General features: G+C 42.6%; 1 protein-coding gene across 2 annotated transcripts in view; it reads left to right on the top strand.

The window, feature by feature from the left end:
• Positions 1 to 8,582: 8,582 nt before the first annotated feature.
• The window catches only part of MED1 (mediator complex subunit 1), a 40,098-nt gene continuing 24,544 nt past the window's right edge, over positions 8,583 to 24,136 (top strand). The window contains exons 1-7 of one of the 2 annotated variants that reach the window (XM_008271398.4): positions 8,583 to 8,829; positions 11,386 to 11,492; positions 17,923 to 18,001; positions 20,522 to 20,576; positions 20,679 to 20,811; positions 21,495 to 21,523; positions 24,037 to 24,108. In XM_008271398.4, the coding sequence (XP_008269620.2) occupies positions 8,805 to 8,829; positions 11,386 to 11,492; positions 17,923 to 18,001; positions 20,522 to 20,576; positions 20,679 to 20,811; positions 21,495 to 21,523; positions 24,037 to 24,108 (500 nt within the window). In that variant the 5' untranslated portion in view covers positions 8,583 to 8,804. The remainder of the gene's footprint in view (positions 8,830 to 11,385; positions 11,493 to 17,922; positions 18,002 to 20,521; positions 20,577 to 20,678; positions 20,812 to 21,494; positions 21,524 to 24,036; positions 24,109 to 24,136) is intronic. The other variant, XM_070060760.1, reaches the window with a different exon arrangement.

Consider the following 24,136-nt stretch of genomic DNA (forward strand, 5'->3'; position numbering starts at 1 on the left):
GGTCGGCTCTCGCGATGCATAGCGCTTCCCGTTCACGTCTCTCCGCCGCTTGATGAAATAACGCGAGATCAAACGCTAAGCAAGAAACGCGTCTCGCCAGAGTCTCGCGATACGCTTCCCGCTTCCCCATTCGAACAAAGCTTTATTGAAACTGAACTAGCACAAATTTTTTTTTAAATCAAAACTTTATTGATAATTTCCTGAACGCATACTTCCAACTTCCAGCGCAAACTAATTTAGGATATTTTATAACAAGTCTTAATTAGCAGTTTAAGAATACTTTCTAACGGAGCAAAGGGCGAATGCGGGGACCTTTCAACACGAGTCTCCGAGAGTTTAAAAAATGCTTCCTTTTTTCGTTTGTTTGTTTATGGTGTTAAACTATGTGCCAGGCCTTCACCATTCCTTATCTCCAGTCCTCACAAGTACCCTGCAAGACACGATACCCTTATCCCTGTTATACAGATAGAGAATCACAGAATCAGGGAAATGAAATAATTTAGGGTAACAAAACTAGTCCAGCAAATGTCACAGCCAAGATTCAAATTCATGTCTGGTGCCAACGCACAAACTTAGATCTGGTGGCACTGCTTCCTTCCACGCTTTGCTTCGAATCTCAGAGCCTGAAAGCTCAGCCCCGCTCGGTATCCTCCCAAGGCGCCTACAAGATAATTCAGCCTTTCATCCTCACACAAAAAGATTATAATTGTGAACAAGAAAAGCATAATTAATGAGCAAGAATAAACATCCTACATTGGCCTCTCATTTTTTACTTTTCAAAACTCCTTGGCACACATTAACTCATCCCCTCTTCGTAACTCTGAAAAAGCGTTGTGTAAGTGAAAAAACAAAGGCATGGAGAAGTGACTTGCCCAAGCTTCCTCATTCTTTCCTTCAAAAAACTTGTACGTGAGATTTCAAGGCCCTAGTTGGTCTAATAGTACCTACTGAGAACTTCAAGCAGGACATACACAATATATTTCAGACCATAAAGCAGAGAAGATAATGCCATAAAACCAACATAGAACACTGTGGAGGCTCAGAGAAAGCCGGGAGTGTTAAGAGAAAGCTTTATAAGAGTAAGGGCATTCCCGTGGGGACAGGAAGAATTACAAGATTTATGTGCATGTGAAAAATAAATTCATTAGAGACTAGAAAACATTCTGAATAAAGGCACAAGAATCCGTCCTCAAATCACTCTATAAAAATGTACTTATGCTTTTGCTCACATGGGTATCTTTAAAAAAAAATTGGGGGCCAGCACTGTGGCATAGTGGGTAAAGACGCCACCTGCAATGCCAACATCCCATATGGGCCTTGGTTCGAGTCCCGGCTGCTCCACTTCCAGTCTAGCACTCTGCTATGGCCTGACAAAGCAGTGGAAGATGGCCCAAGGTCTTGGGCCCCTGCACCCACATGGGAAACCCAGGAGATCCTGGCTCCTGGCTTCGAATCACCGCAGCTCCGACCATTGCGGCTATTTGGGGAGTGAAACAGTGGATGGAAGACCTCTCTCTCTCTCTCTTTCTGCCTCTCCTTCTCTCTCTGTGTAACTGTCTTTCAATAAATAAAATAAATCTTTTTTAAACAGAAAAATAAATAAATTTTATTTAAATAAATCTTTTTAAAAGATTTATTTATTTGAAAGATAGAGAGGTAGAGCCAAAGAGAGAATTCATAAATCTTAGTTATAACTTTCTAATCTTCTACTGAAGTAAAATGAATGATATCAAGAGAAAAGAAAAGGGGTGGGCATTTAACATGGCAGTTTAGACATACTCAAGACACCCCCATGCCCTGAGTGCCTGGCTTGACTCCTGGCTTCTATACTTCTAATCCGGCTTCCTGCTAATGTGCACCTGTGAGGCAGCAATGATGGCTGATGTAGTGGGAGCCTTTTACTGAGTTCCAGCTCCTGGCATTGGCCTGGCCCAGCTCTGGCTGCTGGGGGCACTTGGGGAGTATACCTGTAGACAGAAGATCCCTTTTTGTCTTTCTCACTCTCTGCCCTTCAAATAAATTTTTTGAAAAAGAAATACTGGAACTCAGTTATAAATCCTCATTCCCTCCTGCAGGAGGACCTGGGTATCAAGTCAAGGTCCTCACCAATGTTTTACATGACAGCAGATGGCACAAGACTCATGGGGTTGATTAGATGGAATGCCCTGCTCATCTTGTTTTTAGTTTTTATTTATTTGAGATGTAGAATTATAGACAGAGAGAAAGGTCTTCCATCTGCTGGTTTACTCCCCAAATGGCCACAATGGTTGGGGTTAGGCCAGGCTGAAGCCAGGAGCCAGGAGTTTCATCCGGGTGTCCTACATGTGTGTTGGGGTCCAAGGACTTGGGCCATTCTCCAATGCTTTCCCAAATTAATTAGCAGGGAGTTGGAATGGAAGTGGAACAGTGGGGACATGAACCAGTGTCCATATGGGATGCTGGCGCCACAGGTAGACGCTTAGCCTACTACCCCACAGCACCAGCCACCTTATTTTTAGTTTTGAAAATTCATTTTATTTGAAAGGTAGAGCAACAGGGGGAGAAGGGCAAGAAAAAGAGAGAGAGAGAGAGAAAGATTTTCCAGCTGCTAGTTCACTTCCCAAATGCCTCCAACAGCCAGGACTGGGTTATTGTGAAGCTAGGAGCCTGGAACTCCACCCAGGTCTCTCATGTGGGTAGCAGGAACCCAACTACTCGAACTGTTACCTGCTGCCTCCCACAGTGCACATTAACAGGAAGATGGATCAGCAGCAAGTAGCTGAGCCTTGAGCCAGGCACTCATATGAGGCATGTGAGCATCCCAAGAGGAGATTTAACTACTGAGCCCCAACATTCACCGCTGTCCATCTGATTAAGGATTTGCACGAGTTCAGCAAGATTTCTCCCAATTTTTAAAAATGAGATCAAGTTTTTGACTCAGAATGCACCCACAGAAAAATGGAAAAATGAAAATGGCAGAAGGAATGATGGCGATGTGTCAAATAAAATCTGGAAGAATAGACTACCTTATCCAGTTCAAACAGCAATTGAAACATCCCTAATTTTATATTATTTCCTCTTGAGCTGAATAGAAATCACCAATGAATGAATAAAATAATATTTTTTCTGAATCTTTGAAGTTACAATGAATTACATACCTATCGCACTTTACAATTTTCCATAGACTCTTTTAAGCCTGTCAATGAATATCAGTTAAATAAACTGGTGAGGTGACCAGCATAAGTATTATAAACATCTGGTAAGGTTGCAGCTGAGACGTGGAAGGAGTTGTATTTGACCATGTTTACACTGCATATAGGAAGGGCGTTTCTCTTCTTAATCCTATTATTATATATTTTTATTAGTAGATCAATTAAACTAGAGAAAAATCTGGGTTGTATTCAAACTTTTAAACACAAAAGCTACTGTAAATGGTAGGGGATGGTCCAATAGCTGGTGGAAATAGTGCTTTTGTAAACTAAGGGTTGCTTCATTTTACTGAAAAACTTTGAACTCAGACATTCCAGGACTGCTCCATTTACTTTATTTGCATAACCTCCAGGGGCAGGGAGTCAGAAAACCTGTGTGAATACCCGGGTGATCAGTCAATGACGGCAATTCTTTGTAGATCCTCCAGAACATATAAAAAAGTTTCTATTTTAGCTGTATGCAAGAGGAAATATTTGGGGCAGGCGTTGTGGCACAGCTGGTTAAGCTACCACCTACAACACCGGCATCCCCATATGGGTGCCAGTTCAAGTCTCAGTTGCTCTACTGTCGAGTCAGCTCCCTGACTCCTGGAGGATGGCCCAAGTCCTTGGGCCCCCGCACCCACATGGGAGATCCAGATGGAGTCCGGCCATTGTGGCCATTTAGAGGGTGAACCAGCAGGTGGACGATCTCTCTCTCTCTCTCTCTCTCTCTCTCTCCCCTTCTCTCTGTATCTCTGTCTTTCAAATAAATAACTAATCGCTGTCCCCAAATAAGTAAATCTTTAAAAATGAAAAGAAAAGCAGATAGAGAACGTCATTAAACAGGACAAGCAGGTTGTGGAGCAGGAAGTGAAGCCACCATCTGCAACACCAGCATCCCTCACAAGCACCACTGGAGTCCTGGCTGCTCTGCTTCCAGCTCAGCTCCTTCCGAGTGTGCCTGGGAAGGCAGCAGAAGGTGGCCCAAATGCTGGTCCCTGCCACCCGCATGGGAGACCTGGATGGAGTTCTGGGCCCCTGACTTCATCGTGGCCCAGCCCCAGCTGTTGCAACCATTTGGGGAGTGAGCCAAAGGATGGAAGATCTCTCTCTCTCTCTCTGTTACTCTGCCTTTCAAATAAATAAATCTTTAAAACAAAACAAAGGAAAAAAAAAAAAAAAAAAGAAATCCGCCTTTGGGGCAGCACTGTGACACAGTGGGCTTAGCTGCTGCTTATGGTGCTGGCGTCTCAGTTCACAGTGCTGGTTTGAGTCCTGTCCATTCTGCCTCCAATCCAGCTCACTGCTAATGTGCCTGTGAAGACAACACAGATTGGCCCAAGTATGTGGGCTCCTGCCACTGACATGGGAGACCCAGAAGGAGTTCCGGGTTCTTGGCTTTTTCCTGAGCTAGCCCTGGTCATTGTGGCCATTTGGAAAATGAACTAGTGGCTGGAAGATCTAGCTCTTGTGCTATCTCTCTGTCACCCTGCCTTTCAAATAAAGAAATTAATCCTTACAAACAACAACAAAAATGAGAAAAGCATTCAGGTACATATAGGAATAATCTTCACATACTGCAAAATGGGGACAATGACCAATGTTTTTTTAAAATATTTATTTATTTATTTGAAAGTCAGAGTTACAGAGAGAGAGGGAGAGACAGAGAGTGAAAGGGATCATCCATCTGATGGTTCACTCCCCAGATGGCCATGATGGTCAGGGCTGGGCCAGATTGAAGCCAGAAGCCAGGAACTTCCTCCATTTCTCCCACATGGGTAGCAGGGGCCCAAGTACTTCAGCCATCTTCTGCTGATTTTCCCAGGCCATTAGCAAGGAGCTAGATTGGAATGGAGCAGCCAGGATGTGAACTGGCACTCATATGGGATGCCAGTGTTGTAGGCAGCAGCTTTACCAGCTACACCCCAGCACAAGCCACTATGGGCAAATTTTAAATTATTAAAATTTAAGGGAGTCTAAATAACTTATTAAATCCAAAATCTAAACTTCAAGTTGGTTTGTGGGGAAAAAACTTATTGTCACTTTAGCTAAATATTTCCTTTTTTTTTTTTTTTTAAAGACTTTATGTATTTATTTGAAAGGCAGCGTTAAAGAGAGAATATACTTGAGGCCGGCACCATGGCGTAGTGGGTAAAGCTGCCATCTGCAGTGTCAGCATCCCATATGGGCGCCATTCGAGACCCAGCTGCTACTCTTCCGATCCTGCTCTCTACTATGGCCTGGGAAAGCAGAAGAAGATGGCCTGAGTCCTTGGGCCTCTGCATCTGCATGGGAGACCCAGAAGAAGCTTCTGGCTCCTGAATTCAGATCAGCCCACTCCAGCTGTTGATGATGGGGATGTGATGGGTGTGATGGGTGATGGCCCAAGTGCTTGGATAATCACCACCCATGTGATGACCCGGATTGTGTTCCAAGCTCCTGGCTTCAGTCTGGCTCAGCCCCGGCTGTTGTAGGCATTTGGGGAGTGGATTAGCAGATGAAAGAAAACTGTCTCTCCATCTCTTGCTGCCTTTCAAATAAAAATGAAAATTAAAAAAAATTGTAAAGGAAATTTTCCTGGGACCAGTGCCATGTGTAGTAGATTAAGCCTCTGCCTGCAGTGTCTACGGGTGCCGGTTGTAGTCATGGCTGTTCCTCTTCTGATCCAGCTCTCTGCTAATGGCCTGGGAAAGTAGCAAAAGATGGTGCAAGTGCTTGAGCCCCTGGACCCATGTGGGAGATCCAGAAGCTCCTGGCTCCTCACTTCGGATTGGCCCAGCTCCAGCCATTGTGGCGATTTGTGGAGTGAAGCAGCAGGAAGATCTTTCTCTCTGTCTCTCCCTCTTTGTCTGTAACTCCGCCTCTCAAATAAATAAATAAAAATTTTTAAAAAGAAACATTTCTGATATCTTCTCTGTACCTCAACTTTAGGGTTGCCATATTTTATATAGTATTTTACGTTATATTATATATGTGGCATACTTTTAAACTACAAATATTCATTGACTATATGAAATCCAAATTTAATTGACAATTCAGTATTTTTATCTGGCTTATCAAATCACCCTAAGAATAGGAAGTGAGTTTCTGACATAAGTCAGTAGCTGTCAGACACGGAGAGAAGGCAGTGAAAGAAGAGACTCAGTGCAGCCATCCTGGAGCTAACAGGGAGCTCATGGAATCATCACCTACACTGAAATTTGGCGGTGAAAACACCATTAAGGTGTGGATGTTGTAGCAAAACAGGTTAGGCCTCTGCTTCTGAAAGCTGCATTGCATATCAAGTCCCAGCTGCTCTGAGCTTCCAAACCAGTTTCCTGCTCATGAATCTGGGAGGCAGTGCACAACCCAAGTACCTGGGTTCTTGCCACCCACACTGCAGACACAAATGGAGTTTGTGGTTTCCTGGTTCTTGCCTGGCCCAGAGCAGCTGTTGTCACTTTGGCTTTCAAATAAATAAAATAATAAAAAAAAAGATTTGGTTAAAGTTTGAAATGATGCAACACAGGACCTCAAATCAGGGATCAGAAAGTCTTGCCTTTCTTGCCTAAAGGGAAAAAACTTTACTTAATTATTTGAGAGGCAGACAGAGAGAGCTCCCATCTGCTGGTTCACTCCCCAAATGCATGAAATGGCTTGGGCAAAGCCAGTAGCCAGGAATTCAATCAGGGTGGTGGTAGGGACCCAAGTACTTGAGCTATTATCTGCTGCCTCCCAGGGTGTGCATTAGCAGGAAACTGGATTATAAGTAGAGCCAGGACTCAAAACCAGGTACTCTGATATGATATGTGTGCATCCCTGGGCATCTCTTAACCACTGCACCGAACACCTGCCTGGAAAATATGCTGTTAATCCCAACTCAAGTGGAGCACTGTTAGTCTGCTTTCAAGGAACCAAGTACTCTGACGTTAGGATGCAAATGCCCACTTTGGAACAAACATTTAACTTAGATTTGAATGAGAGCTGAAAGGGTTGGATAAAGGGGAGGCTTCCCAGCAGTTAGAAAGGCCTGTAGAAGGACCTTGGGAGGAATGCAGGAATTCTCCTCCAAATGAGGGAAAGTCAGTATGCTGGGGATTGGGACAGGCAGAAAAGCTGGATCTAGACAGGCTTGGTAAGCCAGTAAGATTGGCTACCAGGCCTAGGTACAGTGCTAGGGAGTGATGATTCAGTAACACGGGGCCATTTCTGCCCCTACGAAATTCACTATGTATAATATGACTCCAAAGAATGACGATAAGAGGAAAAAAACAATAAAAGTGTAATCCTATTTTCAAGGGAATGTTATAATTACCTTTGTGGCAGTAAAGAAACAAGTTGCCAGGTTATTTTTTTTTTTTTTTATCAAATTTATACTGCTGTGCCTACTCAGTTGAATTGCAGTTATTTGCTGAGATGGCTCTGGATATGTGAATGCTATTTTTTAAATGTGGAAAAAATCTGAGACTACAGTCAGTAGAAATTCATTGCTTAAGCAGAAGATGGCCCAAGTCCTTGGGCCCCTGCACCCGTGGAGGGGGGGGGAGGGCAGCAGGGGGACTTGGAAGAAGCTTCAGGTTCCTGCTTTGGATTGGCTAGGTCCAGCAGTTGTGGACATTTGGGGAGTGAACCAGCAGATGGGAGACCTCTCTCTCTGCTTCTGTAACTCTACCTTTCAAATAAATAAATCTTAAAAATAAAAAAGAAATTCATTGCTTAATATTCTTGCAGAAAACTAGGTAAGATCCTACTTTCCAGCCGCATTTTTGAAGGATGTATATGAGAAAATTCTTTTTAAAAGTAGCCTTTAAGCTCCAGTGGCCATGCACTTGCCAGCATTGCTATGGATTTCTCTTCATGAGGATTTATTGACACAAGAGAGAAGACTACACACTGTGATCTGCAGTGGAGATACAAGCTAAACTGCATGTTTCCACCAAGACACAGTGATAACATGCACTTGCTGCTGAGAACAAGTTTATTTTAATCCAAAGCACTTCAGATTTTCAAAACTGCTGCAACTGCTCAAGAAATATTCCTGAAACTTAAAAAATATTAGAAAATGGTAATTAAGTGTCCTAGGCAGCCTTCAAATGTCGTGTTACAAAGAGCCAGTGTTTTTATGACAGTTTTACTGCATCTAGCATATAAGGGAAACTCTACTGTATTTGATAAAACATTTCAGATACCAGTATTCTTTGAAAATCTAGCCTGTAAAAAAAAAGGGGTTCTGTGGGTTTAGTTTCCAAACTAACGGCTAAAATGAAAATGCAAGTTTTCGTACAACAACCGAACTCTACCTGCTCGCAAGTTCAGAACGAAGTACCCAAGAGCTAAGAGACAGCCGGATTTGGAAGAAATCTCGCGGAAGTACGTCATTCACCTCTCGCGAGACTTCAGTATCCCGTCGCTTCCTTTCTCGCGCAGGATCACGGTTTATCTCGCGAGCTTTAGGAAGTTCCGTTGGGGAAGATGGCGGCGGCCGCAGGCACCCTTCTCTTCTTGCCACCGGGGACTTCAGACTGAGCCTTCCCGGGAAGAGTAGGGACTGTTGGTGCCCTGCGTCCCGGGAGCCCGAACTAACGTGGCTCTCCCATTAGTGGAAGGAACGGGCTTCTCCTCTTGTGGCGGACCCAGGCCCTGCCCGTCGTCAGGATGAAGGCTCAGGGGGAAACCGAGGGTGAGTGACAGTGGGGGAAAGGAGGGGGCGGGACTCAACTGGGGGCAGCCAATCTGGGCGAGGAGGTGGGGGCCGATGCCCCGTGGGGGCCGCTTTCGCGGGGGCACTGAGTCCAGGATGCGGGATGTGTGTGTCTTAGATGCTCATCATGCCTTCCTTGATGGTGATAGAGCGCTGACTTAGGGTGGTGGGGGCTCCCAACTTGGGTGAAGATTTCCTTTTTATATAGAGACAGTACCTGGGGCTTCTGGGCACTTTTAGCCTAAAGTGGTGGAAGATCAGGCGAGTGAATATATTAGCTGTTTGCAACTCATTCCGGAAGAGACCATTGAATAATGGCCTAAAAACAGCCATACGGAACCGTGTATCTAAAAGTACTGGAGAGTATTTTGATGTGAATGATGTGATTTGGTCCTGAGGATACAAAATGCCTGCACTTCCTAAAAGTCACAGTGTTCCCATCGGTGGCCGGACTGATTTAGAACTGTTGAAAACGACTTTTTCTATGGAAATTTTTACTCCGATTCTCTGGAGTTCCACACTGCACTTTCAATCACAGCTTACTTTATTATCATTGTTCATCCTTCCAGTTTGTTCTGAGCTTTGTAGATCAGGGGGCTGCCCTATTCATTTTTTTTTTTTTTAAAGATGTATTTATTTGAAAGGCAGAGTTACAGAGAGAGAAAAATCTTCTACCTGCTGGTTCACTCCCCAAATGACCGCAATAGTTGGAGCTGGGCTAGGCCGAAGCCAGGAGCCTCCCCAGCGTCTCCCATATGCGTGCAGGGGGCCACTCTCTGAGGCCATCCTCCGCAGCTGTCCCAGGTGCACCATCAGGGAGCTGGATTGGAAGCGGAGCAGCTGGGCCTTGAACCTTTGCCCATATGAGTTGTCAGCATCCCAGGTGGTGACTTCACCCGCGATACTACAACACCGGCTCCCTTATTCATCTCTGTATAATCTCTGGCACATAGTAGTTGCTCAGAAAATGTTTGATTTGAGTTTCAGACTAAGGACGTTTTACAGAATGCTTCTCAAGAAAAAAAAGGGGTGTGATTTGAAGGAGAAGAAATGTGTGTCCCTTGGGTGTAAAGTGGAAACACCATCAGGCAGGAGTTTTGTATGGTTTGCTTACTACTGTGTCTGCAGCACATACAATTGTGCTTGAATGAATGGCTTGATAGTGGGAAATAGGAATGTGCCCAGAGCAATCAGCTGGCTGAAGCAGCCTACAAACCAGTTTTCCAGAAGATGAAGGCGTGAAGGAAGGAGTCTGAGTCTTGACTGAGATCATCTTGCTGCCTTAACTCTGACCTTCTATTTATTTTTCAGTGCCAGTGTCAACAGTCTGTTTTTTTTTTTTAATGTCTCCATATTGATTATGTACTTTTCCTTCTTTGCTATTCAGTAGTAATGTCTCTGCTTTTAAGAGCATTTCTTTTTGCACCAATGGTAATTCCCATGTTAACTTGATCACACTGCCTCACAGATGTCACCTCAGGCATATCTTGTTATTATTATTATTATTATTATTATTATTTTTAACAGGCAGAGTGGACAGAGAGAGAGAGGTCTTCCTTTTGCCGTTGGCTCACCCTGCAATGGCCGCCGCAGCTGGCACGCTGCGGCCGGCGCATTGCGCTGATCCGAAGCCAGGAGCCAGGTGCTTTACCTGGTCTCCCATGCGGGTGTAGGGCTCAAGGACTTGGGCCATCCTCCAATGCACTCCCGGGCCACAGCAGAGAGCTGGCCTGGAAGAGGGGCAACCGGGACAGAATCCGGCGCCCCAACCGGGACTAGAACCCGGTGTGCTGGCGCCGCAAGGCGGAGGATTAGCCTATTGAGCCATGGCGCCGGCCCTCCTCAGGCATATCTTGTGTTCCTTTCCAGTGGCCCCAGCACAGGTCTTCGCTCATACATGGCAGTTCAAGAACTAGGGGAGGCTCGAAGGGTTTAAGAGGTTCATTCATATTCTTAGTTCAGGAGCTGATCCTTTCTGCCTTTCTCTTAACCTCTGTTGGAAATTCATCTTTTGGTTATTGATTTCTTCCCTGTCCATATAATTTTAGCTATATGGAAAAATATGAAACATCAGATAGGCAATTAGGGTCTGTTTTCTTGATCATACTTATCAACCAATCTCTTAAAATTATGGCCAAAAATTAAGGAAGTATTTTCACATTGAAAATCAGCTAACCATTGTAAGACCATGTTCAAATGTATGCTCTCTATAAATATTATACAGAAATTTCAGGCATGTTATGAAAATGACTGTCACTAAGTTGTAGGCATGGTCGTGAATCATGATTAGACTCGGTTCCTTTTTGGGTTCCCATTAAAACCTTGAATGGAATGTCCTATGGTGTTCCTTTTATCAGACCCATAAGGTATGTGTCTTCTCACCTTTAAAAATATTTTCTTTATGTGGTTTGAAGAAATTATATCGAAAAGTAGTTTAGCCAATTCTTAGATTCGGCTGTGTGGGGGTTTCTTTTCCAAGAAAAACGAGGTCTTGATAAAGGAGTTTCTAATGATGTTTTCTGATTTATGTCGTAGAGTCGGAAAAGCTGAGTAAGATGAGTTCTCTCTTGGAACGGCTTCATGCAAAATTTAACCAAAATAGACCTTGGAGTGAAACCATTAAGCTTGTGCGGCAAGTCATGGTGAGGATTGTGGCAAGTGGGTAAAGTGTTATACTTAGATAATAAGTAAGCTCCCTGTGTCCAAATTAGCTACAATAGTGTCTTCAGATTTATTTATCATAAAACACTGGAATATATTGGAGCTTTTCAGGGACCTACCTAGGAAGGAGCTATCCATTCATCCTGGTTATCTAAGGGGGATTGTTCCAAGATCCCCCGTGGACATCAAAATCCCCATTTGCTCAAGTTCCTGTTATGAAATGGCATGGCATTTGCATATAACCTATGCACATACTCCTATATACTAGAAATCATCTCTAGATTACTTATAATAAAAATGGAATGTTATGTAAATAGTTATTACATTGTGTTGTTTAGGGAATGATGACAAGAAAAAAAGTGTTTGCTATAAAAGAAGTTGTTTTTTTTTTCTGACTCTTTAATCTTCATTTGGTTGATTGTGCAGATGTGGGATTTGCAGATACCAAGGGCTGACTGTATTTATAAAACTATATTTATTGTGAGTTTTGGTACCCAGTGGGTACTTATAGCAAAGGTGCCAAGAAATATGCCTGTTAGGGACGCATTTGGCAGACTGGTATTAGAAGACATTCTTCGCTTCCTTTTAAGCTCCTTGATTGTAATGTGTTATTTTCATTGTATCTGTAGAGTAAGCACTACTAGTAGATTTGTAATCACTTTAAAAAATATTTTTATTTTATTTGAAAGGCAGAATGACAGAGAGAGGTCCTGCATCCACTGGGTCACACCCCAAATGTCCACAGTAGCTAGGACTAGGCCAGGCTGATGCCAGGAGCCCAGAACTGCATCTGGATCTTACTCATAGGTAGTTGGAGACCAAGTATTTGGACCATAACCGGCTGCATTCAGAGGAAATTAGCAGGAAGCTGGATCAGAAGCAGAGTAGCTGGGCCTCAAACCAACACTCCGATAAGGGATGTTGGCATTGCAAACAGTGGCTTAATCCTCTGTGCCACAATATTGACCACCTGCAGTTCATTTTTTTTTGTTTGTTTTATTTATTTATTCAAAATAAATACAGCAAAAGAGGGAGAGATGGAGAGATATCGTCTATCCACTGGTTCACTCCTCAGATGGCTGCAACAGCTGGGGTTGAGCCAGGCTAAAACCAGGAGCCAAGAGCTTCTGGGTCTCTCATGTGGGTGCAGGGGCCCAACCACTTGGGCCATCTTCTGCTGTTTTCCCAGACCATTATCAGGGAGTTGGATTGTAAGTGGAGCAGCTGGGACACAAACTGGTGCCCAAATGGGATGCCAGCATTACAGATGGTGGCCTTACCCACTATATCACAAAGTGGGCTCCCTGCAATTTTTTTTTTTTTAAAGAGTTACAGAGAGAGGGGTCTTCTGTCCATTGGTTCACTCCCTAAGTGGCCACAATGACCGGAGCTGATCTGATCTGAAGCCAGGAGCCAAGAGCTTCTTCCTGGTCTCTCATGTGGGTGCAAGGTCCAATGCCTTGGGCCATCCTCTGCTCCTCTGCTGCTGTCCCAGGTGCATTAGCAGGGAGCTGGATCAGAAGTGGAACAGCTGGCGTTCTAAGCAGCGCACACATGGGATGCTGGTGTTGCAGATCAGGGCTTTAACCTGCTATATCACAGGGCTGGCCCCCAATTCATTCTGGGTTTTTTTTTTCTTTTTTTTTTTTTTTGTGTGTGGGGGTGTTACTTATTTGAAAGGCAGAGTTACAGACAGGCAGACGCAGAGAGAGAGAGAGGTCTTCCATCCACTGGTTCATTCTCCAAATGGCAGCAACGGCTAGAGCTGCATCAATCCGAAGACAGGAGCCAGGAGCTTCCTCTGGGTCTCCCACGCTGGTGTAGGGGGCCCAAAGACTTGGGCCATCTTCCACTGCTTTCCCAGGCCATAGCAGAGAGCTGGATTGGAAGTGGAACAGCCAGGCCTTGATCTGGCGCCCATATGGGATACCAGCACTGTAGGTGGCAGCTTAACCTGCTACACCATAGTCTGGCCCCCCAGTTCATTCTTTTTTTTTTTTTTTTTTCTTTTGGGCAGGCAGAGTTAGACAGTGAGAGAGAGACAGAGAGAAAGGTCTTCCCTTTCATTGGTTCACCCCCCAAGTGGCTGCTACGGCTGGCGTGCTGCGCCGATCCGAAGCCAGGAGCCAGCTGCCTCCTCCTGATCTCCCATGCGGGTGCTGGGCCCAAGCACTTGGGCCATCCCCCACTGCCTTTCCGGGCCACAGCAGAGAGCTGGACTGGAAGAGGAGCAACCGGGACAGAATCCGGCACCCCAACCGGGACTAGAACCTGGGGTGCTGACGCCACAGGCGGAGGATCAGCCAAGTGAGCTGTGGCGCTGGCCCCCAGTTCATTCTTAATACAAGTGAATTTTAGATTTTCACCTGTTCACTGTTAATATCTTTCTCTATAGTATTACTTCTCTTTCCTGAGTCATTCACCAGTATTGGAATTAATAGCAGTTAAGTACAAGACAGAAGGGTGCAGGGGGGTTATATTATTCAATGTTGCAGAGCTGATGTTAAGAATTCATCCAAATGATTCCAGTGGTAGTAAAATCGTGCAGGAAAAGGTTACTCCGGTTTTTGACCTGGCAGTGGTGAGTGTGCTCACTTGTGATCTCTTAAGAGTTATTCACTTTTCTGTATGTTTGTTATACTTCAATTAAAGTACCCCAACTTCCCTATCAAATTTTATTTTGGATTCAGAGTATGTTGAGCTTAGATTTATTAGTGTTTAAAATGATCATTATCAGTGTAACACCAGTAGAATAACTGAATTTTCTATCAAAAGACCTGTATTTTAGGTTTTAATTCCATACTTACTACCTATGTAACTTTGGACAGATTATTTAATCTCTCTTACTACCTATGTAACTTTGGACAGATTATTTAATCTCTCTGAGTCTCAGTTTCCTTATCTGGATTATGGAAGTACAGAATAGCAGTTTGTTTTTCCAAATAATTTTGTTGTAAGGAAAAAGTAAGATAGTAAATATTAAATGAATTCAGTAACTATAAATTCTGCAAATGCATGTGTGTCTTCTGGCTCAGGTTTTTACACAAAAAAGCTTTTTTTTTAAAAATATGTTATATAGCCGGCGCCGCGGCTCACTAGGCTAATCCTCCGCCTAGCGGCGCCGGCACACCAGGTTCTAGTCCCGGTTGGGGCGCCGGATTCTGTCCCGGTTGCCCCTCTTCCAGGCCAGCTCTCTGCTGTGGCCCGGGAGTGCAGTGGAGGATGGCCCAGGTGCTTGGGCCCTGCACCCCATGGGAGACCAGGAAAAGCACCTGGCTCCTGGCTCCTGCCATCGGATCAGCGTGGTGCGCCGGCCGCAGCGCACCGGCCGCGGCGGCCATTGGAGGGTGAACCAACGGCAAAGGAAGACCTTTCTCACTGTCTCTCTCTCTCTCACTGTCCACTCTGCCTGTCAAAAAAAAAAAAAAAAAAAAAAAGTTATATAAAAAAATAACTTTGCCAGTTTCAGATTTCAGAAGTTGTCCTTTAAATACTCTGAGGCAGCCATATTCCAGTTTGAAATATTTTCTAAAAATTATGCTGTCATTTGAGAGACCATGAAACAGATTCTGGGTGGCTGGGGTACCTCTGAGGGGAACCCCAATATCTAGGTTTGGTCAGTAGCTCCTTTTACTTGCTTAGCAGTTTTACAGATTGAGAAACTGAATTTTATTGGTCCATCAATACTTTTTGTTTTTGAAAAGATTTATTATTTAATTTGTTTGAAAGAGAGAGAGCTCTTCCATTCACTGGGTCACTCCCTAAGTGGCCACAACAGCCAATCTTGGCCAGGCCAAAACTTGGAGTCAGGAACTCTATCTGGATATCTCACATATTGATAGGGGCCCAAGTACTTTGGCCATGTTCTGCTGACTTTACAGGCAATCAACAGGGAGCTGGATTTGAAGCAGAGCAGCCAGGACTTGAACCTGCACCCTAGTATGGGATGCTGGCTTGGCAAGCAACAGCTTAACCTGTTGTGCCACAATGCCTGTCTCAGTATATCAAGACTTTAAAGACTTTCCAGCAACTGATATACTGGCCAAATCTCAGTGAATTAACATGTAAAACAGAAAGCCAGTCTATTAATTTACGAAAGTGGTTTATCTTCCCAGTTTACAAAGTACTGGTGTTTGTTGTCCAGAGCACCCCTTTCTCTATTCAATATAGGGGAAACCAGATTAGTAATAAATCAGATACTCTTTTTGTGGGAGTGGATTTAAAGAGATAAATTTATTTAGCAAGTGTGGGGAATGTCTGGCCTACAGGCTTAATAAGGCTTGCAAAATCATTTGTTCTGGCTTTGCCAAGCTAACCGTATATGGGATTTGAAATTCAATAAATCTATAGAAGGCTAATTTTTCTTTTTAAAGATTTATTTATTTATTTATTTGAAAGAGAGGCAGACACACACACACACACACACACACTCTCTCTCTCTCTCTCTCTCTTACATTTGCTGGTTCACTACCCAAGTGGCCACAACGGCTAGAGCTGAGCCAATCCATAGCCAGGAGCCAGGAGCTTCTGGGTCTCCCATGTGGGTGCAGGGGCCCAAGAACTTGGGCCATCCTCACTGCTTTTGAGGCCATAGCAGAGAGTGGGATCAGAAGTGGAGCAGCCGGTACTTGAACTGGTGCCCATACAGGATGCTGGAAATGCAGGCAGCAGCTTTACCCGCTACTCCACAGTACTGGTCCCTAGAAGGCTAATTTTTAAGTTGATAATTTTGTATGGCCTACAAATGATGTTATAAGTATCCAAATGACTCCTGGCAGAAAAAAATTTCCTCACCCTTGATTTAGGCCATGGAAAAACCTAGAAAACTATTCATGTACCATAAAACAGTTCATGTTTCTGGGGATTGGAATGTTTTCAGAGAGAAATCACCTCCCTGGAAAAAAAGCATTGTAACTATTTTGATCTTTAGAGTACCCTTCCTAGACTAGATGATTTTTTAAAAAATTAATATATTTATTTGAAAGAGTTAGAGAGAGAGAGCGGGGGAGAGCGAGAGAAGTGAGAGAGAGACAGACTGACCAACGGACCTTCCCTATGCTGGTTCACTCCTCAAATGCTGCAACTGCTGGGGCTGGGCTAGGCTGAAGCCAGGAGCCAGAAGTTCCTTCCCTGTCTCCTACGTGGGTGCAGGGGCCAATTACTTGGGCCATTTCTGCCATTTTTCCCAGGCCATTAGCAGAGAGCTGAGCAGAAGCAGGGCAGCCGGGAATTGAACTGGTGCCCATATGGGATGCTGATATCGCAGGCAGCAGCTTTACCTGCTATTCAATGCTGGCCCTAATGGTCTGTTTTTGGGTCAGTCTAGTTTGACCAGAGTTTGGTTCTATTTCTCATATTCAGATTACCTTGTTAGCTTTGGTAATTCTCAAGTCTCCTGAGTCACTTTAAGTGTCTAAATGTTAAGATGTCATTTCTACAGAAAGTAGATCTCATCTATTTTTTTATGTAAGATTTATTTATTTATTTGAAAGAGTTACACAGAGAAGGAGAAGTAGAGAGAGAGAGAGGAAGAGAGGTCTTCCATCTTCTGGTTCACTCCCCAATTGGCTGTAATGGCCAGAGCTTCACTAATCAGGAGCCAAGAGCTTCTTCCAGGTCTCCCACGCGAATGTAGGGGTCCAAGGACATGGGCCGTCTTCCACTGCTTTCTTAGGCCATTAGCCGAGACCTGGATTGGAAGTGAAGAGTCGGGAATCGAACCAGCACCCATATGGCATGCTGACACTGTAGGCGGCAGCTTTACCCGCTATGCCGCAGCACTAGCTCCATCTATTTTATATATATATATATATATATATATTTTTTTTTTTTTTGGACAGGTAGAGTAGACAGTAAGAGAGAGAGAGAAAGGTCTTCCTTTTGCCACTGGTTCACCCTCCAATGGCCCCGCGGCCAGCATGCTGCGGCCGGCACACTGCGCTGATCCGAAGGCAGGAGCCAGGTGCTTATCCTGGTCTCCCATGGGGTGCAGGGCCCAAGCACTTGGGCCATCCTCCACTGCACTCCTGGGCTACAGCAGAGAGCCGGCCTGGAAGAGGGCAACCGGGACTAGAACCCGGTGTGCCGGCTCTGCAGGCGGAGGATTAGCCTATTGAGCTGCGGCGCCGGCCCATCTATTATATTTTGATTCTCTCTAATTGTTCCCTGAATTACCTTATTTTAAATCTTGGAATTACTTTTTCTTTCATATGCATGTGGATATGGATATATATTCATGTTTGTGAACTTTTTTTCTTTGATTGTATGGACAGATAATAGGTAAGATTGTGTAAACTTGATAGAGTCTATGTTGTATCCTGAAATATTGCTGTCAGGGTAATATGTATGTTTACCTGACACATTGTTGGCTTGGTTAATTTTTACCTTAAATGTTTTCCCTGCTTGATACAGGAGAAGAGGGTTGTGATGAGTTCTGGAGGGCATCAGCATTTGGTCAGCTGTTTGGAGACATTACAGAAGGCTCTCAAAGGTTTGTAAACACCAGGATTACACTGATTGCTTAAAACCCCCATTTTAATTGGGATTCTTTTATACTTACATTAGAAATATAAATTGAGGTAGGTCAACTTTCTTTGCAAAATATCACTTCTTTCATTTATGGACTTGAAATGAGCTCCTTCCTAAACCTTTGAAGCATTTGGTTTTGTTAAAAAATTTATTTTATTTACTTACTTAATTTGAGAGAAAAGTGCAAGAGAGAACTTCTATTCCTTGGTTCACTCCCCAAAAGCATGCAGTGGCCTGGCCTCGGCTGGGGATGCCGAAACTGTGAGCTTGAACTTAGTCCCAGTCTTCCATATCAGTACAGGAGTCCAGTTACTTGAGTCCTTGCTGCTGCTTCCCAGGGTCTGCATCAGCAGGAGGCTGGCAGGAGCCAGAGCAGGAGGTTGAACCCAGGTCCTCTGGTGTGGAGCACAAGCGTCTTAACTGCCAGACTAAATTCTTGCTCCCTGAAGCATTTACCTTTTTGTCTTATTTTGGAGATTGATAGAGACTTAAAGATAATTGATGAATGATAACTATAAGATAACAAAGGAAAGTTTTTTCTTCACATGGTCTCTTCTAATTCTCTCTGAGAAGATGGACATATTAACTACCTAAAAATATTTTTGTAAAGTTTGTGGACAGAGTTCCTTAGGAAATAAACAATATTTAAATCATGAGCTTAATTATTCATGCTCATTTATAATGATTAATTCTGTCTGTTTTTTGGGGAAAATGAAAGCAAAAACAGATTTCACCCTGTTCCACCACAATTGAACATGATTTAGCTGAGTATTATATTATTTTCCTTTTGAAATCGGGGTAAAACATATATATGTACCTTAAAATTACCTTCTTAACAATTTTCTTTTTAAAGATTTATTTATTTTACTTGAAAGTCAGAGTTACACAGAGAGAAGGAGAGGCGGAGAGAGAGAGGTCTTCCATCTGCTGGTTCATTCCCCAGATGGCTGCAATGGCTGGAGCTGCACCGATCCGCAGCCAGGAGCGTCCTTGGTCTCCCAAGTGGGCGCAGGGGCCCAAAGACTTGGGCCATCTTCTACTGCTCTCCCAGGCCACAGCAGAGAGCTGGATCGGAAGTGGAGTAGCTAGGGTTCAAACTGGCGTGCATATGGGATGCTGGCACTGCAGGCGGCAGCTTTACCCATTACGCCACAGCACCAGCCCCAACTATTTTTTTTTTTTTTTTTAAGAATAATTTATTTATTTGAAAGTGTTAGAGAGAGAGAGAGAGATCTTCCATTTGCTGGTTCATTCCCCAGATGGTTGCAATGGCCTGTGCTGGGCCAGGCTGGAGCTAGGAGCCATGTGGGTGGCAGGGGCCCAAGTACTTGGGACATCCTCTGCTGCTTTTCCCAGGCCATTAGCAGGGAGCTAGATTAGAAGAGGATCATCTAGGACACGAACCAGTGCCTATATAGGATGCTGGCATTGCAAGCAACAGCTTTACCCGCTATACCACATCCCCAGCTCCAGCTGTTTTTAGGTATGTAGTTCAGTGGCATTAAGTATGTTTGCATTTTTTGTAATCACCATTATCCCAGAACTTTTCTCTTCTTCCCAAACTGAAACTCTGTACCCAGCCCTGACAACCACTATTCTTTCTGTCTATGAATTTGACTATATAAGTGAAATCATATCTATCCCTAACTGGCCTCATGTCTTCAAGGTTCATCCATGTTGAAGCATGTATTGGAATATCTTTCCTTTTTAAAATCCAATAATATTCTGTTATATATGTACCACATTTTGTTTATCCATTCATCTGTTAATGGGCATCTGGGTCATTATTTTTTTTCATTTCTTTTTTTTTTTTTTTTTTAAAGAGAGATAGATCTCCTGTCTGCTGACTTACCCCCTGAAATACCTGCAACACCTGTGGTGGGCCAGGTCGAAGCCAGGAACTTGGAATTAAGTCTGGGTCTCTCACATGGGTGGCAGAGACTCAACAACTCTAACGGTCATCTGCTGCTTCCCAGGGTACTCATTAGCAGGAAGCTGGAATTGGGAGCAGAACTGGGATTTGAACCCAGGCACTCAACTATGGAATGTGGGCATGCCAAATGGCATCTTAATTGCTAGGACAAATGCCCGCCCCTGTTTCTGTCTTATGACAATTGTGAATAATGCTGCTGTGAATATTATTTGTTTTGTTGGTTTAGAAATTAATCTTCTTTATTCTAGAATTACCAGATAAATGTGTCTTCTTTAAGTTACAGACTGCTTGTTTCAAATAATGAGTTGTGAAAAAAGGAAAGGAGTAAGATCTGATAATTTTTCAAATAGATTTTTATACCCTTATTAATATATGGGCCAGAGCTAAGCCTTACCAGTGAACTTTGTACAGATTACAAGCATTTGAATTACTGATATGTTTATGGCTTTTGAAGGATGAATATACTTTGTAGGGTATTTCCTTCTTTGAAGAATACTGTTTAAGTTATTTGGAGCATTCTTTATGATTTATTTTTTCACCTTTTCATAGTAACGTCTTTACCAGCAATGACTGATCGTTTGGAGTCTATAGCAAGACAAAATGGGTAAGTAGTCTCTGTAAGCAGAAATGTTTAGCTTAGTGTTAACTTTGGGTGGCTTTATTTATGTGTCTTCTATTAATTTTTGTTTTGATTTGTTCCTGCTAGACTGGGCTCTCATCTCAGTGCCAGTGGCACTGAATGTTACATCACGTCAGATATGTTCTATGTGGAAGTGCAGTTAGATCCTGCAGGACAGCTTTGTGATGTAAAAGTGGCTCACCATGGGGAGAATCCTGTGGTATGTGTTGATATTTCACTGAAATCTGTGGGGTTTAATAGGAACATTTATTTAAAAATGAATTGTTGGGGCTTAAATATCTTGGGCTTAGTTTTTTTGTGAGCCACTGTAGAGATGATGTGATGGGCTACAGCATCAATAGCTGTAGAATGAAATTTGCAGTAACTTGGGTCCATCTGTAACATCATCCAAGGGCTTTCATAAATGAAAACACCAGAGGAACCCTTTTCATTTCATATCGACAAATGTGAGCCGCAATTGAATAATAGGTGCTCAGAGTACAGAAATAAATCTTAGGGTTCCCATCCTCAAAGAGATTATAATCAAGAAGGACACATAATCTGAAAAAATCCTGTCATAGAGATGACTGTAAATTGTGTGTAACCAGACAGTTTGATATGAATTTCAGGGGTGCCATTAAAGAGAGTTTGTAATGTTTTAAACAAGCTATTGAAAGTTGATTCTTTATAAACTTTTGCATATCTTTTGATTTTTAATTTCTCACCCCAACCCCATGGTTTACCAATTAGGAAGAAGATGCTTTTTTGGTATCTTCATTTAAGGACCTTCTGTAGTTTTAATGTTTTTGTTATAAAGCATGTGCTATTAATAAAGAAAAACTGTTGATGTCTTCAAAGTTGTTGAAGTAATTTAATGTTTTAACAGAACTTCTTTGATTTCAGAGCTGCCCAGAGCTTGTACAGCAGTTAAGGTGAGCAAATAACATTAATGTTCTTTGATATTGACATATAGTGCTAGTCATTAAAATGTTTTGAGACTGATTAGAAATTATCTCCCTCAGGAACAGTTTTATTTTCTTGGGCCAAGGTTTTTCAGACTCTACTTGTTCGCTTTTTTTTTTTTTTTTAAGAGAAATGACACAAATTTTTTTTTGAAAGTCAGCGTAACACAGAAAGAGAGGAGAGACAAAGAGGTCTTCCATCCATTGATTCACTCCTCAAATGGCCACAACGGCCGAGCTGGGCTGATCCAAAGGCAGGAAACAAGAGCTTCCTCCTGGTCTCCCACGTGGGTGCGGGGGCCCAAGGACATGGGCCATCTTCCAGTGCTCTCCCAGGCCATAGCAGAGAGCTGGATCGGAAGTGGAGCAGCCGGGTCTCAAACTGGCACCCATATGTGATGCCGGTGCCTCAGGCTAGGGCATTAACCTGTTACACCACAGTGCTGGCCCGTATTTGTTCACTTTCAGAGGTGACTTAACATGATTTTTTTTTACCCCACTTGGTCTATCCTGGAAATCTCAACCTTGATAATGTTGACAGTTTGGATTAGAAAATTCTTGGGTTTAGAGTGTTGCCTGGTGCATTCTAGGAAATATAACAGCATCTCTGACCACTAGTTGTCAGCAGTATCTTTAGTTGTAATCAAAAAGTATCTCCAGGCATTGTCAAATGTTCCCTGGGTGAGGGAGTTAGTTGGATCACTACTGCCTCAGAACTACTGATCTAGTGGTCTTAGGAATTCTGTTTTATAAAAATAATTAAGACCCAGTAATTGAACAGAACAGACTTGAGAAGACTGAATCTGTATCATAAAAGGAACTGTGATTCATATTTTGAGAAAAATTGTTTTATCTTCAAGGAGTATATATTATAAATCCTGTCATAATAAAAGTGCTAGACTTGATGAGTGTCTCTTTTTGGCAGTTGGTAGCTTTTTTCCACTAACTTGTCTTTCCTTTGAATTGAGTAGAAATTTTTCTGCTTAAATTTAAACCCAGAATTAAGACCTTCTGGGAATTTAAGAAAGTCACCATGTTAGCTTTGTTTTATGGTTAAGTTCTCATATACCTTATGGTGAAGGGAAGGGTATCTTAGAGTACTGACAATGAAGAGATGTGTATACATAGCCTTCTCAGTCAGCAGTGTCATGTGCTTATATACACAAGTACACCAGATTTGAGCTAGCTTCCAAAAACTAATGCACTGTAAAATACGCTTTATATGATTTTTGTTAGATCGATAAATTATCAAAGCTGTATTACCAGAATACTCCAAGCAGAGCCAATATTTCTGGCTTCACTATGAACTGATAGTGTTGTAAAGTTAACTTGTAAGTTTGTTTGAAAATGGGATTCTCAGGAAGATTGTTAACCTTTACCTAATACTTTTTAGTTTTTAGTATAGATGGTAATATAGAGGTAGGGCATACCTACATGTACCTCAAAGACTTCACAGAAAGTGGAATTAAATAATAAGTAATTTTATTTTGGTGCATAACGATGAAAGCTTACTCATTTGATGGTAAGGGATGGAATGTGCTACCTTGAGAATCATTGAGAACCTATTGCTGAGGTCATATAGGTGGAGATCCCATGTGTATTATGCATATCATAATATGCACTTTCCGTGAACCTTTTGATGTACATACATATTATTCTCTTATTCTTTCTTTTTACTGTCTTCATAGCAGTATGGGCTCTAAGTGCTGAATTAATGCTCACCAGTGTCTGATAAAGCATTTGACATTGTCACAGTTTAGCTTTTCAGATACATTTTTTTTAAGTTTGAGAAAAGGTGAAGACATTGAGAACTGTTTATAATCTAAAGCTACCCATAAAAGCTTATTGGACCAAGAATCCAAACCTGAATGTTGGGTCATAGAGAACCAGAGATCATGGTTGTACTGTTTCTTTTTCCTTGGGACATATATGACGTTAGGAACATTTTGGACTATGTGATTTCCCTCCTGAGTATCTACTCCCCTTTTTTGTCTCCCCCCTATTTGTTTCCTTCTCACCTCTGTATTTACATGTCTCATACTTGCAGATGTACAGTCTAGTTTATTTACTTCTTATTCCTTTTAAAATTCAAAGTTTAATTTCCTATCAAAACCTAATCTCAACAGTGTATTAAGTGGCAAAGAAAGTGATTCACTTAAATTAGATTTCATTATTTAGGAGCTAATTTTTATACATATAAATCACAGATGTTTTTACTGTCTATTCCTTTTGACTTTTATGCTATTTGTTAGCATCTTCTCCAGAAGAATGAGGCAGAGGAAAAAGAAAATATTTTCTTTTCTTTTGCTGGTTTTGATTGACTCTGGAAAACTTTTTTTTTTCTTTTGCGTGGTGGGGGGGGGTGAAGATTACAGCAAATTATTTAAAATGGTTTTGTATAGCCATGATTTTTGGTGCTTTGTTGTAAGATTGAGTAGTAATTGTATATTCTCCCTTTCCTCCTCTTTCCTGAACTCCTATAGGGAAAAAAATTTTGATGAATTTTCTAAACACCTTAAGGGTCTTGTTAACCTGTATAACCTTCCAGGAGACAAGTAAGTATTTTTGTTATTTATTTATTTT

Source organism: Oryctolagus cuniculus, chromosome 17, assembly GCF_964237555.1.
Source record: "Oryctolagus cuniculus chromosome 17, mOryCun1.1, whole genome shotgun sequence".
Classification (NCBI taxonomy): Eukaryota; Metazoa; Chordata; class Mammalia; order Lagomorpha; family Leporidae; genus Oryctolagus; species Oryctolagus cuniculus.